Consider the following 18,262-nt stretch of genomic DNA (forward strand, 5'->3'; position numbering starts at 1 on the left):
GGCGGTGGCCATAATGATGGAGGAGGCAATACAAAGCCTTGTAAAGGAGGCCGGTGACAGAAGTAGGTAAGACCGCTGCTAAATTTGATTTGAGGATGTAGGATTTGAATTGATTTAGGGATTGAATCTAATGGATTGAATCTAAGGCTCTAATACCATGTTAAGTTGGTATTGAAGAGAGCTTGATATATTATGATCAGATTTACATATATACACAAATAGTAGCCCACGCTAAACACAAACGGTAGACCACACCAGGAGGTGGCTGGTGGCTGAGGCGGCTACACACTAGGGTGGTTAGAGCTCATGATCGGCTATAAGTATCAGTAAACATAGTATTACAAAGGTAAAAATCTTTTAAAAAAATTGGCTATAAGTATCAGTAAACATAACATGCCTGGTTTTGGTAACATACTATTACAAAAACCTTGTGCAAGATGCAGCAACCTATGGACTTTTCGAAGACAATTCATTTCAATCAATACCACCTCACACTTTTACATGTGCATCCACAGTGTTGTTTCGGTAAAACTGACAAAAAATTCTGTTATTTTACCCAAGCAAAACATGCAACCGAACAACGGGCCTTTAGGCCCCGTTTGGCAAAGGTTTAATGAAGAGGGGTTAAAGAGAAGGATTAATGTACTTAGCCCATTTGATAATCTGAAGGACTAAATTATTAACCCGTTAAATAAGTTTTATTTTAGCCCTTATGATCAGTTTTAGTGTTTGGGAATAACAATGATTTTGACTATTTTCTTTATAATTAGAAGAGTTAACTCTTATTCCATCTAAATAGGAGTATTAGTAAACCCCTCATTTTGAGGGATTAACTCATTTTAACCCCTCTAGAGGGGTTAACTTAACCCTTCTATATTTTTTATGTTTGGCAAATTATGGAGGGTTAACTCACTTTAACCATTATATAGATTTGTTGTGTTTGGCAGGTTAAGAAGGTGTTAAGTCTCCTTAACCCATCACTTAACCCTTTGCCAAACGGTACCTTAGGGTATATATTTTTATATTCTAACAGATGATGCATGACACACTAGCTAATTAATTTCGTTAGGCTCCGAATCAATTAAGGCGGAAGCAGTTATCCAGTTTGAGCTCACCAAACAAAAGTTGAAATTATTTGTAATTTTTGATCAGGTGGGAGAACGCTGCGCGTGTCTCGCCCTAAACGCAATGACACTCTGGAGAGCACTTGGAGGGCGATCACGGACGGCAGGGCCATGCCGCTGACACGCCACCTCAAGAAATCAGACACGTGGGAGACCACGGAGCGCGATGGGGATCGTGGGGCCCGGCGTCCTCCCTTGTCGTCGGGCGCAGCAGCCAGGCTGAGGAAAGAGCCGTCAATAGGGCAGGACGATCTGAATAGGAGGGTGGAGGCCTTCATAAACAAGTTCAATCAGGAGATGAAACTGCAGAGGCAAGAATCCTTCAAGCACTACTTCGACATGATTAACCGTGGAAGTCACTGACGTACGTACTAGAGTATTATTATTAGTTACCTTCTCCCCCTGCTTATCTTCAATATCCCATCAGTAATATCACACTGTTTAAATTCAAGCAAAGCTCTTGTTTTGGGTTTGTTTTGCAGTATAATTAATTACCAAAACCAAAATAAGAATGTTATGTCAAAATTAAGATCCTTCCTTGTCTAGGTCGTTACAGGGTGTCTGCTCGTGGGGTTTCTTGATTAATTTAATTTCTCGTAATATGTTTTGAATTTAATTTGACTTTTCCCCCATTTAATTTGGTTGCGCTGGTTGTGTAACTGAAGCTGGGATGTTTGTGGTTCGTGGTCTGTTAAAGCAAACTTTCTGCTGAATTTTAGCCGAGTGAAGTGCATACAATATGAATTTTAGTGCAAGTTTGCATTTCTCGCTAGCATGTGGCCGGCTCGCGTTGTCGGTTGGTGTTGCGTCTATTATGGAAGAGGCGCCTGGGGGGGGTCAAATGGGGCTTAATCGGCATTCAATATGTACGTTGCCACATGCCTGTGGATTAATAATGATCGTTTCTTAATTAGCATTTAATGCACAGAAGTGGCTGTCAACATGCTGTAATTTTATTTCATTTTTTTTGTTTCGCAGTTCTGTTTATCAATTGCAAACTTAGAATCACCAACACCACCGTAGTAGTATCTGTTTGAGAATAGTAGAATCTTTTGCAAGAGAGGCTGAGAGTGAGAAAAATCTTGGAAACTTTTTCATGTAAACTTGCTCCAACCGTTTCACATGCAATGTGGTGGATTTGTGTTCTGACCGTTTCTTAATTAGGATTGCCACCCTTTTCGCTAAAAACACATAATATCTAGCAGAAAAGTGGATAATAACTAGTAGATGACACACGATATTTTATAGCGGTTCGGATAACAATCTCATGTTCATTCTTTCTTCTCATGAAGAGACTTCCTCACTATACCAAGAGTTCTCCTAAGTCACAGATCTGATTCAATAAGTTTACAAGACCGCACCGTGGAATCTACTCGAAACCATGTGTCTAATCAAACACTCCACAATAAGTAACACATAACTCTAACTAGACTCAATTTCTCAATTTACCATGGATTGAGTACGCTGTAAACCCTCAATTCGCACCGGCTTGAGTATGATGTAAAAAATAAGTTTAAATCAAATAAACCAATGTCAATTAAGCGTAGTACAAAAAGATCTTACTATCTTTTCGATAAAACTAGCCGTCCTTCAATGGATATAAGAGAAGCTTGATAAAGAACGGTGATCAAGATTAATTCAAGGGAATCTCTCCTTGCTATGATGAACCCGATGATGTTATGCACGGTGAGTTTCGAGGCTCCGGGTATCATAACTTTCAATATAATCTCTTCTCAAATCAAAACTTCTCTATCTCTTTCAATGATATATAGTCCCCAGTAAGTCAGTAAGTCAGGAAAGAGATATCCTAAATATGGTAGAGTTTGACCCGTGGATGTGATGTTTCTCTTTTCCCAACCCGTGGGGTAGGGACATACCACTCATTCTTCATGAAGCTCATTCCTGTTAGCGATTGCGTTAAGGTGAGCTTCTAACTCGTCTACCTTGGATGATTGAGGATCTGGCTCTTTTCCGTTTCCCTCTCGTTTTCAGAAGAGGATTCGATGTTCTGAGTTTCACAATCTGAATTTTTAGGCATATTTTGCTTCCCCTTTGAATACGTCTTCCGAGAAGATTGAGACTTCCGCACCCTCTCTGCGAGGATTTGGGTTAACATGTCCCTCATCTGAATGAGCATCTCCTGCTGCGCATGGATCATGACATGATGTTCCTCGACTTTCTTGGCTATATCGTCAGAACTTCCGGTTATATAGGCGGGCACCTCGCGTGATACGAAAGAGCTTGATGATTGGGACTCTGCAATAGCTGAGTGCTCATCGTCTGTAGTAATCCCCTTGGCCAATTTTTGATAATCAACTGGACGGATTGCTCCTGTGCGTGTTCGAGTGCGCCGATATATTCCCTCGAACTCGTCACAAATTTCCCGAACAATCGGGGAACGGTCCCTTTCTGACTCATCAGAACTTGGAGCTGGGGCATTCCCCCTGCCAATCACATTGGTAGTGACTTCTGGATATTCCGTTTTGGAGGTCACTCTCTTGTTATGGCGGTGTCGCTTGGTAGGCCTAGCGACGTTTGTCAATCGGTTGAATACCGATTGCCGAGGTGTAGACATGCAGCACGGGGATTCTAAGAGGACTGCAGAAATGAGCCGCTCACACTGGCATGAATGAGCTGCACACTGTCCAGGTCCTCTTCTTAACAGCAAGTCCCGCAAGTCAAAGACTTGGGAAGAATCCCTCACAGAGGGTAAGGGTAGAGATAGAACCCCCTGTTCTTGAATGGAAAGAACTGGTTCTTGTTGAACATGAATTTTGAATCCATGTTGATTGCCTCAGACTTGGCGGACCACATCATATCGTGTTTTATAGAAGGAACACTATGGTCACTCTTGATCTGAGGAACGCTAGGATGAGGCCTATGTTTGGTTGATGAAACGGGCCTTTGAGGGCCCTGTTTTAGTTGAACGCGCCCCTGGGAGTCCCGTTTAATTGATGAAACAAACACCTGAGGGTCCTGTTTGGGCTGAACGCGACCCTGGGGAATGCGTTTGAATGATGAACATGACCCCTGAGGGTCATGTTTTGATTGAATGCTCCCTTGAAGGTCGCGTTTGATAGATAAACATTACCTCCGAGGGTCATGTTTTGATTGAACGCGGCTCTGAGAGTCGCGTTTGATAGACGAACATGGCCTCTGAGGGTCATGTTTTGATTGAACGTGGTTCTGAGAGTCGCGTTTATTTTCAGAAACGTCTCCTTGAGGAGTACGTTTTCGGTGAACAATGCGCCACTGAGGGTTGCATTTGATTTGAATTACACGAGGCTCATAGTTGAGCTCGTTACCACAGAGTGTACGCTTTGGACTGGAGACACCACACTCGGGCAGAGACTCAAAAACATGGGCCTCGCATTGGACACAAGATCGGCTATCTCGCAAGTGAGCTCGTCGTATGGATCTTCTCCTCCGTCGAGCGGTATTCTTCTTGGCCTATTTCAAGGCCTTGGCTGCAACGTCATCGGTGTTGGTTAGATCTTCCTCCGCCATGGATCGTTTATGGCCCGACACATGGCGTGTTGGCTCGGGCAAGGATACTTTACTCGTCGAACGAGTTTGATAGTATCTGAGCCCATTCCTTTAGAGGAAGGGCTGATTGAACAGTCTTAGCTAGATGGGGAGATTGTTGTAGGAACTGTATCAACAGGTGGTGTTTTTATCTATTTGGAGATCTTACAGACATGACGCCTAGCCTTTGGGCTAAGTGATCCGAAGGAGAGGATTTCCTCATACTTCGCTTGATCAAACTCTACAACGAGAGTTTTCACTATTGTCCCAGCAAAATGGACGTCGGATTGCACCACCACTTCATCTTCAGAGAAGTTTGTTCCCAGCGGAGTCGACATCTTTTGTTTAGTGGGAAAATTTGAAAGAAGATAATTGAGAAAATAATTTATTGTATTATCTCTCTGAAAGAATGAATACAATCCTCTCAATACAATTCTCCCGATTTACAAAAGAGAAGCGGATCGATGGAGATCCTCCCCTTTGTTTAATTCTGGGTTCTTCATGGTGGGGTTGGAGTGCCTCCCTCGAATGCTTCCATCAAGCTCACTCTCTGTTGACAATCTGATCACCTTGCTGGAGAAATGAACTTGCATGGCAAGTTTTTTTGAACTCTTAACGAGTTAATAAGTCAGAACGAGTTTGTGGAACTCTGGAATAGAGTTGATCAAAACCAAAATTCGGTTAACAAGCGTGATTTGCTCATTGATGTATCCGCCAATTGGATGATGAGTAGAACTATTGCTACAGTTGTTGATAATGCTTAGAGAATGCCGAAGATGATCCAAAGATCCCTTGAAAGACTTGCTGAAAATCCAAGAGCCGATCCAAAGAGCTTCAAAATCCAAGTGATGATCCAAAAGCCCTGAACTGAAACTGATTTTTAGTTATTTATAGTGCATTAAGCGGTGTAACTACCCCTTAAATCACTCCCAAGTGGGGTGGAACTGCCCCTAATTATGGAAAAAGAATGTTCAATGAGTCAAATAACACCCAGTTGGGCGTTTTGGTGTTAACTCCGTGTCTCAGAATTGAGACATGTAGTTCGGCTTGGGCCGAAGGCCAAACGCGGGGGTCGCTTGCATTTTGACACTTGAACACGATGATGACTTCCGCGTTTTAGAAGTGGTCGTTAACATGTAACCCCTTCTGTTGAAGCGTTTGTAGAGATCATGGTTCTGTAATCCTTGCATTAGTTATTTGGAGTGCTAGAGTCGTGAGATTGTAACTCTCATTATTGATTGTGAAAGCTACTGAACAGAGTTTTCATCAGTCATCGGAAGGGTCGTTGAATTGTAACCCCTCTTGATCTACGTGAAAAGTACTCCATTTACAACTATCGTGAAAGTCGTCTGATTATGACTTTCATTAGAGGATTGATTGAAGAATTGGTTGAAGTTTGACAGAGATCAGCTATCTGCTGTGATTTTTAGGCAGCCTATAATACTGTGACGCCCCTGGGTTCACACAAGGTTGCAGTCCAAGGTGAAACCAAGAATGTCAAACCTGCCATACACCACACTGTGGAATAACATGTTTCATCATCACAATTCTATCACTCTAGTAGAGTCAATAACAAGTGTAGGTACAAAAGCAAGTAAAAGATAATACAAGAGATAACTGATGAAATGATAGAGATCAAAATACTATTTCATCATCCAACATACAGAAATACAAAGTCAATGTTTGAAATGAATAAACTGGAGTTCTTAACAAGTCTCAAATACAACAAGTCTAAGTAAAGGAAATAAGGCATACAACCTTTACAACATCTAGAGAGAAATCCTCAAATGTCTAACAACAACTACAGTGGAGCTCCAAAATAATACATAGCTAAAATGGATAGCTGAACACTAAAGTGTATCGCTATCAACCTGCGACTCTTTGGGCTCCTGACTCGTCACCTGAAAGGGGGAGGGACAACGAGCGTCAAAGCGCTAGCGAGCAACATCACAACCAACCCCAAGGGAGAGGGCTCGTTGTATATGAAAAATACAGTTATCACAAAACGTATATATATAATCAATTGTCCTAAGAATAATGGGTTTAGTACTTAGGAAATTTCAACACGAGCATATGTACGTCGAGCGAAATAATCTAAACAAGGAAACCCTCATGTATATACCTTGTATCTCAAATTGAAAATCCCTAAGTACCAAACCCGAAGTCTAATACATGAACAATGAGGAAAAGACAACAATCCCATCTCTACCAATAATCACAGTTATGTCAAAGTTACACAGTTAAAATAAGTGTCATGCACAGCCTAGGTAGCTATCATGTCCAACTATATCAATATGTCGTGCTCAAAACCCAAATGTGTATCATGCTCGAGGTTTAGCAAAAATGTCCAACACATGGACTAAAGGTAATGCATGTCCAACACATGGACTGAATAAAATGCAGGTCCAACACATGGACTGACACATGGACTAAAGGTAATGCATGTCCAACACATGGACTGAATAAAATGCAGGTCCAACACATGGACTGAGATGATAAGTATCCAACACATGTCCAACACATGGACTGAATAAAATGCAGGTCCAACACATGGACTGAGATGATAAGTATCCAACACATTGATTAATAATAATGTATGCTCAACACATGGACTATGAACAAAGAAGTGTAATTGTCACTAGTATATGTGAAAAGGTATATGTATCCCACTCTTGCACGTATTTCAATGTGCGGGTCTAAATTCGTGTCAAAAGTCACCCTCATGTGTAGATAAGTCACTAACATCACAAACTAGTGGGAGATAACGAGGTGATCTCTCGAACACGCAAAGAGGTCAACAAAAAGTCAACAAGCACAAAACTGTGCGGGGGTCGACCGCAGAGACCACTCCGGTCGACCGCTCACAGAGCCGAGATTAACTGGGCTCAAAACTGAGCAGCGTTCGACCGCTGAGGTCATGCCGGTCGACCGCTCAAAGAGCAGAAACTTTTCTGCTGGAAACGATACAGAGCGGTCGATCGCCGCGTCCACCGCGGTCAACCGCGAAGTAGACAGAAGCCCAGATTAGGGTTTCTGTCAGCTTCAAAACACAATCCAACTCGATGATTTCTATGTTAATGTAAATCTAACATTTTTACAAAGTCATAGAACAAAAGACAACGAATTTAGACATTTAAAATCTATCATCAAGATCCCAAACATATATAAACATGGTTTAAAATATTGTTTATTCAATAAAAACGGAAATTTACTCTTTTTAAAACCATTTTCAGATCTAGATCTCTTTAATACAGTTCGCTGGTGTGTTTTTAAAATCTGAAACATTTGATTATCATGCCTTATGTCATAAGAATCTATTGTATCTACAAAAATACGATTTTGGGCCCATAAAATCAAATTTAAACTCAAATTTAAACATAAAAACGAAAAGGGGTGAAGTTGGGCGAGATGTTACTCGCCTCTGATGAGAATAGAACCCTAGATCTGAAAGATGATGATCCCTTTCGCTGAATCCCACCAAAATCTGCTGAAAAATCCTTCAAAGCTCCTCCTAAATCACCAAGAAATGAGAACTAGGGTTTGAGGGGAGAGAGAGGGGGCTAGGCTTTCTGATTTCAGATGAAAAGAGGCTCTCTTGGATTCATTAGTATATATACTAACCCCACAACCTGACCCGAAACCCGTTAAGACCCAAACCCAGGAAAACTCTCTGCCTGTTGGGCGGTCGACCGTCGCGCCTAGTGTGGTCGACCGCACAACAAGAAAAACATTTCCTGAGCGCGAGACTGATATGCGGTCGACCGGCGCGTCCCCTGCGGTCGACCGCTCAGAAGAATAATGCCCGATGAGATGATTTATGAACCTGCTGCTCAAACTACTCAAAACTCTCCCATATACACACTTGTTGAGTTCCCAAACACTGATAATCACATTCATCTAATATATATATGATTATTTATCACAAAGGAATTATTTATTACTAATAATTCGCACATATTCATTATAAAAGTTTTGGGGTTTTACATTCTTCTCCCTTAAAAGAATTTCATCCTCGAAATTCGGAAATCATACACATCTCGCAATATGAACTTCTAGATGAACATATAGAAATATTTATACCTAACGATCCAAAATGGTAATACTCCCGCTCGAACCCTAATCTAGTGGAACTAGTACATCAGGTGAAAAATCCAAACAAGGAACCCCCATATATATACCATGTGTTCTAAAAGATTAAGAATTAAGCGGAAATATTCACATTCTAGTGTTAAATGTAAATATAACCCAAGATGTAACATAAAATAAGATACATATCATAAAAATTAATTTACCTGTTCAAACAGGAGTGGGTAGTCGCGACGCATGTCCTCATCGCGCTCCCAAGAAATCTCCTCAATGCCTCCTCGGTTCCACTGAACTTTCACCAAAGGGATAACCTTGTTCCTAAGTCTCTTGTCCTCCCTGGCAAGAATACAAACCGGAATCTCGACAGTTGTCAAATCCTCCTGAAGCTCTACCTCTGGTGCATCCAGTACTCTCTGTTGCTCCTCATCATGTAAGTGCTTCTTAAGCATAGAAACATGAAATACATTGTGTATACTAGACATTAATGCTGGAAGATCTAGTCTGTATGACACAACTCCAACACGCTCCAGAATCTGAAATGGTCTAATATATCTCGGCGCAAGCTTCCCCCGTCATCCGAATCGCTACACGCCTTTCATAGGCGATACCTTCAGCATAACTGAGTCTCCAACCTGAAACTCCAAGGGTCTTCGTCTCTTATCGGCATAGCTCTTCTGCCGACTCTGAGCTGCTAGAATCCTCTCTCTGATCAAGGCTATTTTCTCAGTAGTCTGCCTCACCAGCTCCGGCCCAAGCATCAAGCTGTCCTCCGGCTCGGCCCAACATATCGGTGACCTATAAGGTCTCCCATACAATGCCTCATACGGGGCCATACCGATCGTCGCTTGATAACTATTGTTATAAGCGAACTCTACCAGTGGAATATGGTCCTCCCAACTACCCTGGAAATCAATGACACAAGGTCGCAACATGTCCTCCAACACCTGATTTACCCTCTCTGTCTGTCCATCTGTCTGGGGGTGGAAAACACTGCTGAATGATAGACTGCTGCCAAAAGAGTCCTGAAAACTCCTCCAAAGGCACGAAGTGAACACCAAGCCTTGATCCGATACGACCGTGTCTGGAACTCCATGAAGTCGAACTATCTCCCGGATGAATATCCTCGCATATGCCTCGGTGGTATAAGTGGTCATCACTGGAATAAAATGTGCCGACTTCGTCAACCGGCCCACAATCACCCAAACTGAGTCATTCCCCTTCTTCGACTTCGGCAACCCTACAATGAAGTCCATGGATATGTCTGCCCACTTCCACTCTGGAATGGGTAAAGGCTGAAGTGTCCCTGCCGATCTCTGATGTTCTGCCTTCACCTGCTGACAGGTATAACACTTAGCCACATACTCTTCAATCTCCCTACGCATACCACTCCACCAAAAGTGCCTCTTCAGGTCCTTGTACATCTTAGTGGTCCCTGGATGTACTGTGTACCTAGAATGGTGTGCCTCATCAAATAACTCTTTCTTCAGTTCGGCACTGGATGGCATAACTAGTCTACCCTTCATCCGGAGACCTCCATCCGCTCCAATGGTCCAATCAGCCTTAGGCTCTTTGGAAACCTCCTCCTTTTGGATTTGAATCCAAGAGTCTCCCAACTGAGCTCTGACAACTCTGTCACTCCAAGATGGGGATTTGAATCCAAGAGTCTCCCAACTGAGCTCTGACAACTCTGTCACTCCAAGATGGTTGCACTGACACAACTCCCAAAAATGCACTGGTTCCTCCAATCTCGGGTCTAAAATCAAACTGGCTAAGAGTGGTAAGATCCCGATATAATGAACACCTCAAAGCCGAAACCTGATGTCGACGCTTCCTACTTAAAGCATCTGCCACGATGTTCGCTTTTCCGGGATGATACTGGATCGTGAACTCGTAGTCCTTAATAAACTCAACCCATCTCCTCTGTCTCTGGATGAGTTCCTTCTAGAAAAAGAGATACTTCAGACTCTGATGGTGTGTGAATAACTCAAACTGTACTCCATATAGGTAGTGCCTCCATGACTTCAGTGCAAATACCACTGCTGCCAACTCCAAATCATGAGTAGGATAGTTCTGCTCATGCACCCTCAACTACCGTGAGATATAGGCTACTACCCTCTGAGTCTACATCAATACGCCTCCTAAGCCTGCTAACGATGCGTCGGTATACACGACGAAGGTCCTATCGTTGCTCGGAATGGTCAAAACCGGCGCCGTGGTCAGCTTAGCCTTCAAAATATCAAAGGCCTTCTGGCACTCCATGCTCCAAATGAACTGTACACCCTTCTTCGTAAGGCGTGTAAGCAGCGTTGAAATCTTCGAGAAATCCTGAATGAACTTCCTGTAGTAGCCAACTAAACCCAAAAAGCTACGAATCTCGATCACTGTCTTCAGCGGCTCCCAATCAAGAACTGCTGTAACCTTAGCTGGATCAACTGCTATGCCCTCTCTACTGATGACGTGGCCGAGAAATTTGACTTCTAAAAGCCAAAATTTATATTTGCTGAACTTAGCATATAACTAATGTTCCTGTAGAGTCCTCAAAGCTACCCGTAGATGCTCCTCGTGTTCTGCCTCCGATCTCGAGTAAATAAGAATATCATCGATAAAAACGATCACAAACTGATCTAAGTAGGGATGAAAAACTCGATTTATTAAGTCCATGAATACAGTGAGTGCATTGGTCAACCCAAATGGCATGACCAAGAACTCGAAAGATCCGTATCGAGTAAGAAAAGTGGTCTTGGGAATATCCATCTCCCGAACCCATAACTGATGATAGCCTGAATGAAGATCAATCTTCGAGAAATACTACGCTCCCTGCAACTAGTCGAACAAGTCATCAATCCTAGGTAATGGGTACCTATTCCGGATAGTGACTTTGTTCAACTCTCTATAATCTATGCACAATCTCATACTACTGTCCTTCTTCTTCACGAAGAGGACCGGTGCGCCCCACAGAGAATGACTCCAACGAATAAAAGCCTGAGCTAATAACTCATCCAACTAGGTCTGAAACTCCCGCATCTCAGCTGGTGCCATGCGATAGGGTGCGCGGAATATCGGGGCTGTGCCTGGCTGCAACTCAATACAGAACTCAACCTCTCTCATAGGAGGTAATTCAGGTATGTCCTGAAAGACATCCTGATACCCTGAGACAACTCTAGTCTCCAATAAATCGACACCCTGATCCCGTCGCATCACCTTCTCGATGTATGCCAGAAATGACTCTGCAAATCGGTTGCCCTGAGAAGTGGTTACAATCATCTCGGACCCATCGGACGCTCGCAACTTGACTGTCTTCATAAAACAGTCAATACTGATATGGTAGGAAGACAACCAATCCATACCAAGGATAACATCGAACTCGGACATATGCAATACTATCAAATCAACTATGAACTCTGACTCGTCTAAACTGACGGTACACCTCCTACAAACGCTCTCCAGAAGCGATACCTCACCTAAAGGGGTGGAAATCGATAAAGGGGCATCTAGAGGCTGAGCTACGAGCTGGAGTCTAGTCATAAATGCATGAGAGATGAAAGAATGCGAAGCTCTTGAATCGAAAAGAATACGGGCGGGGAAAGAATCCACAAGGAACGTACCCTCCACTACGGCTCCGCTAGCTCCATGATCACGAGGAACTACTGCATATACTTTGTCTGTGACTGAAGACTGCTCTACTACTGGAGCTAGAGAATATGGGATAATCTACCCCTGAGGAACCTCCTGAACTGCTTGAATCTGTCTCTCAGTCCTTTGAGCTGCTGGCGGTGCCTCAAGTCTGTTCTGCTGGCCCTGACCTCTGCCCTACTGTCGCTGCTGCTGGTGGTTCGGAACCCTACCCTGCTGAGCTCCTGCTGGTGCACTACGGCACTCCGATGCCTTGTGTCCTACCTTGAGAAAGTTATAACAAGATCCCTAGAACTTGCGCTGCTGATGCGCTCTCTGATCCTGTTGGGGTCTCTTTTTATAAGGGCTCTGATGCTGCTACTGAGGTCCAGAAAAAGATCTCTTGTTCTTGCCCTTGTCCTCGCTCTGTCCTGCCTTGGCCTTACCTTCCTTATCCTTCTGGAACATGGTAGTCTCAATCTTCTATGAAGTGACGGCCTTAGCTACCTCCCTAACTGAATAGAATCTCCTCGAGACAAGGTACCAGCGGAGATTAGGGCGAAGCCCTGCTAAGAACATCTGAGCTTGACGCTCTCCTGTCTGTCACATACCCGTGAAATATAACAACTCCATGAACCTGCTCTCAAAATCTGCCACTGTCGTGTCCCCCTGAGTCAACCGGGACAAGTCAAGCTCCTTCCCAGTCCGTGCTGCAGAAGAAATGTACTTCCCATCAAAGAAATATATGAAGTCCTCCCATGTGAGGGTCATCCTCTGCTCTGGAGTAAACTGAAGTCGGTACCATCTCCTGCATCTCCTTTCAGGCTATAGGATGCCAATCTCTACTTCTGAACTGAATCCACACTGAGTATGTTAAGAATATTTTCCACATCCTCCTTCCACTTATGGGCTGTAAGAGGGTCTGGTGATCCCTGGAACTCTAGTGCCCTCATCTTTTGGTAACTCTCTACCATACGGAGCCAAGCCTCCTGCTCTGTGGCTCTATCTGGGACTGCTAGAGGAACAGCTGCAGGCATGATCTCTGAGGATCTCTCTCTGACAGGAACGACATGTATCCCCTGCTGCTGAGCTACCGATGGTGGTGGTGTCCGTGGTGCTATGTGAGTCGTCACCAACTCCTCAATGGCTATCATCCGGGCAATTAGAGGAGCCATGATATCCACTAAATACTGGGGAGCCTGCTGCGGCTCCGGGGGGGGTGGTACCTGCTGAGGCTCGGATTGAGCTGACTGCTACTCAGATGGAGTCTGCTGTGACTCTGCCTACCCAGCTCTCCGAGTATGAGGCCTACCACGTCCTGCCATCTCTCTCTCTCTCTCTCTGACGATAAGAAAATAAAAGTTTATGAGTCAAAATAGACCTTTATAAATAACGTATCACAATAAAATTTTCTCAACATATAGTATTCACACAAATACTTTAAATTTACACAAAATAGTTAAAAAAAAAATTTCTCAAATTTTGAATTATACACATATATCGTCCTCACTCATACTAGGAACTCCTTACGGACTCTATACATGAATCCTAAGAAACTCTTGTTTGTGAAAAATTTGCAGTAAAAGAAATGAAAGAAAATTGATTTGTATTCCTTTAATCTCAGTTACAATTGGATTTCCTGATTACAAAAGAGAAGAGAATGATCTGGATTCTCCCCTTTGTTTAATTCTGGGTTCTTCACGGTGGCGATGAGATGCTTCCCTCGAATGCTCGCGTCGAGTTTGCTTCTCGTTGACGATCCGACGTCTTGCTTCACTGGAACATGGTCTTCTCCTCACGATTTGACGTTGTGGAGAACTTGCGTGGCAAGTTTGAAACTCTGGACGAGTTGATAACTTTGAATGAGTTGGAAACTCTTGAAAAAGAGTTGATTTGACCCGAGAATCGGTTCTCAAGCCAAGGATGAAGAAGCTCTTGTTGTAGATCTCCCAAGCTCCAGAAATGCTCTAAGGATCCTGTTGACGAGCCAAGAAGTTCCAACCGACCGCCCCGAACTGAATTGATTTTTAGTTATTTATAGGGGATTAAGGGGTGTAACCACCTCCTTAATTCGCTCCTAAGTAGGGCTAATGGGATGTAACCGCCCCTTAAATCACTCTTGAATAGAGTTGTGATCTCCTCAGATCATGGGAAAATGGTTTTGAAACCGTTTAGCTCGTATTTGAACGAGTCAAACACAGGCCCGCGTTCTGGCATGAATTCTGTGTCCAAACGCAATTCCTAAAAGCTTGAACGCAGCATCTGGAAGCTCGGACGCAACGTTTGGAAGCTCATTTGCAGCGATTTAAGAGCTGCGTTTGGCAGCGGATCTGAGCTGCGTTTACAGCAATTTGGAAGCTGCGTTTGTAGCGGTATAGAGCTGCGTCTGACAGTGCTTGGAGCTGCGTTGGGCAGCGGTTGGAGCTGCGTTGAGCTGCGTTCGTGGCTATGAACGCGATGCGTCTTGATGCTGGTGTGCGGGGAGGACTTCCACAGTTTGATTTGAAGAGACCGTCGATTTGTAGTCTCTTTCTGTCGAAGCGTTGCAAAGATCGTCATTTTGTAATCTTTGCTTTAGCTCTCTGATATATGAGAGTCGTCAGATTGTAACTCCCGATGTTGATTATGAAGGCTGTTTGATTAGAGCTTCCATCAGTTGTCGTGAAGGTCGTCAGATTGTAACCTTTAGCGATCTACGTGAAAGTCTTCAAATTGTAACATTCTGGAAGTCGTCAGAGTGTAACTTCCATCATCGGTGTTTTGATGGGGATCAGCTATCTATTGTGATTTTTAGACAGCCTACAGAACCCCCTCCAAAGTTTTCGAAAGTTCGCGGTTGACTGGGACGAATTTTCGGAATACTTTGGATCTCAACTCTGATCTTGGAGCTGTTGATTCCTTGTGGTAAAGGATTTGTTCTCTGCACTTGCTTCGAAGGCATCATGGTTGAAGGGATTTGCCACGTAGGACCTGTGTGAAGGTATGCGCCATAATCCTGCTTCTGGAATGTGGGGGTGGACCCTACATTTTGAACTTGAGATGTGGGTCTCACCCTTGCATGTTGAATTTGGAACACGGGTGTGACCTCGGCGTTCGGTTTTTGCATCGCGGGTCTGACCTCGACGTTTTGACTTAAAACATGGAAGTGATTTCCGTGCATTTTCGACTAAGTCTTTGAGACTTGTCTTTGGCTCATCTGTTTTAAGTCTCGGCTCACATCCATTAAGCTGATGGACCTGCAAACGTGCATAGGATTTTTGGCAAACCCTCAGCCATCAACGGATTTGATAAGCCTTTACCGACTACCGTTTGAGTCGGGCTAGCATGTGGATTGTCTAAGTCCGTTCCACATGTAACGTTGTGCTAAGAGAATGAACCCTCTTAGACTTGATGCTATGATTTTGAATACATAGACTTTGTCATTTTTACGGAAAAAGACTAACCGGCAACGCGTATTAGGCGTAGGCTTATCTCTAATTAGGGATCGAGATAAAATCCCCCATGCGTGTAAGACATGGATTTTTGGTGCTACGATGTTGAATACGTAGACTTTGTCACTGTTTCTTCCTGTGTTATATTTTCACTTGAAACACTGAAAGAAAATTAGAAGTGTCAGAGGTGTAGTATTAACTTGGCGTGAATTTTCACTTAGAGTGAAATTCATAAACTTTCTTTATTATCACTGGGTTAATTTCAGAAAATCTCTAATCCACTGAGAATTTTATAATGAAAACTTGCTATTCTTATTGAAAAAGGATTAACAAGTTCATTGGGGGGTTTTACTGTTAGAGGTGTGATGTTAACCTAACAGTATTTTTATGGACCTATCGCTCCATTGACGAGAGTCGATAAGTAGAAAGTGTTGCGATCGGAGCAACTTTGAGGACCTATCGCTCTATTGACGAGAGTCGATAAGGTGATTTTGTCAGAGGTGTTTGATATTAACGTGACAAGAGAATGTTGCGATCGGAGCAACTTTGAGGACCTATTGTCAGAGGTGTGATGTTAATGTGACAAGATTGTGTTGCGATTGGAGCAACTTTATGGACTTATCATCCTATTGATGAGGATTGATAAGTGGGTTGTCAGCGGTTTAGTGTTAACGTGACAGGATTTGTGTTCCGATTGGAGGAACTTTGTGGACTTATCATCCTATTGAAGAGGATTGATAAGTGAATTTGTCAGAGGTATTTGATATTAACGTGACAAGAGAATGTTGCGATCGGAGCAACAACAACTTTGTGGGCTTATCATCCTATTGACGAGGATTGATAAGTGGATTGTCAGAGGTGTTTGATATTAACGTGACAAGAGAATGTTGCGATCGGAGCAACAGCAACTTTGTGGGCTTATCATCCTATTGACGAGGATTGATAAGTGAATTGTCAGAGGTATGGTGTTAACATGTCAAGAGAATGTTACGATCGGAGCAACTTTATGGACTTATCATCCTATTGAAGAGGATTTATAAGTGGGTTTTGTCAGAGGTTTAGTGTTAACGTGACAGAATTTGTGTTGCGATTGGAGCAACTTTGTGGACTTATCATCCTATTGAAGAGGATTGATAAGTGGATTTTGTCAGAGGTGTGATATTAACATGACAGGATTTGTGTTGCGATTGGAGCAACTTTAAGGACTTATCATCCTATTAATGAGGATTGATAAGTGGGTTTTGTCAGAGGTTTAGGGTTAACGTGACAGAATTTGTGTACTTGTGATTTGAACAAGATTTTGGGGACTAGCGTCTCACTGGGAAGAATTGCTAAATGAGTTTATCATCAGAAGCGATGAATTTTGATACTAAGATTTTAAAGACTTAGTGTCTTGCTGGGGAAGATTGTGATTTGAGCAAATTTGAGGACCTATCATCCTATTGAAGAGGATTGATAAGTTGATTATCAGAGGTATATTGTTAACGTGACAAATTAGGAGCGATGCAAGCTGCATTCATACTCTGTGGGGTGATGATCGTCAGAAGTGTAATGTTAACTTGACGATGTGAAAGATTTATTACTCTTAATCCAATGGATTCCAAGTAACCAACCCCCAGTCTTGATTAAGACTTAGCAGGGGAATAAAAAGAGGTAGACAAGGCATATCACCTAGTGAGGCACTATCCATGAAGTCGGAATAGAGGCACATCACCTGGTAGGCCATTATCTGATGAGTTTGACTATCAGAGGTAACTGTTAACGTGATAGTTTTGTAGACCCGCCATCCTACTTGAAGAGGATTGGTGGAGGAATATGGAGGAAAATGACTATCAGAGGTGACGGTTAACGTGATAGTTTTGGTGGACCCACCATCCTTCTTGAAGAGGATTGGTGGGGGAATTTGGAGGAAAAGGACTATCAGAGGTGACGGTTAACGTGATAGTTTTGGTGGACCCGTCATCCTTCTGAAGAGGACTGGCAGGAGAATTTGGAGGAAAATGACTTTCAGAGGTGACGGTTAACGTGATAGTTTTGGTATCTGTAGGCATCGAAAATTGCCTATAGGTCTCTACGAATAGCTCAGTGTTAAAGAACGACGATGAACGTCACTATCCGATCCACAGGAGTTCGATTGATGTCGATGAACGATTGAAGTGAATCGACGAACTACGAAGTCACGGGCTAATCGAGAGCCCCGCGATGTTTACAAAAGGAACAACGCCCTTCTTGTCTCGTTCATTCTACAGATAATCCAACCATTGGAGCAGATAGAACTCTTCGTCAGACTTCCAACGCACTTCGAATCACTAAAATCCGAGTTCGGACGAAGAATTTACAGCGGAAGCGGACGAATGCACCTCAACGGAATGTCTCGGCCAATGTGAGACACCCCAGGGGTGTCTCGGGGTTTCCGAGACACCCCCGGGGTGTCTCGGATTTTCCGAGACACCCCAAGGGTGTCTCGGAAATTCCGAGACACCC

At 43.2% G+C, this 18,262-nt stretch overlaps 1 protein-coding gene across 1 annotated transcript in view; it reads left to right on the forward strand.

Moving 5' to 3' along the window:
• Window positions 1–1,740, forward strand: part of LOC109850171 — an 8,401-nt gene extending 6,661 nt beyond the window's left edge. Inside the window, exon 2 of the mRNA XM_020420118.1 lies at window positions 1,153–1,740. Within this exon, the coding sequence (XP_020275707.1) occupies window positions 1,153–1,487 (335 nt within the window). The 3' untranslated portion in view covers window positions 1,488–1,740. The remainder of the gene's footprint in view (window positions 1–1,152) is intronic.

Source organism: Asparagus officinalis, chromosome 7 (assembly GCF_001876935.1).
Source record: "Asparagus officinalis chromosome 7, Aspof.V1, whole genome shotgun sequence".
NCBI lineage: Eukaryota > Viridiplantae > Streptophyta > Magnoliopsida > Asparagales > Asparagaceae > Asparagus > Asparagus officinalis.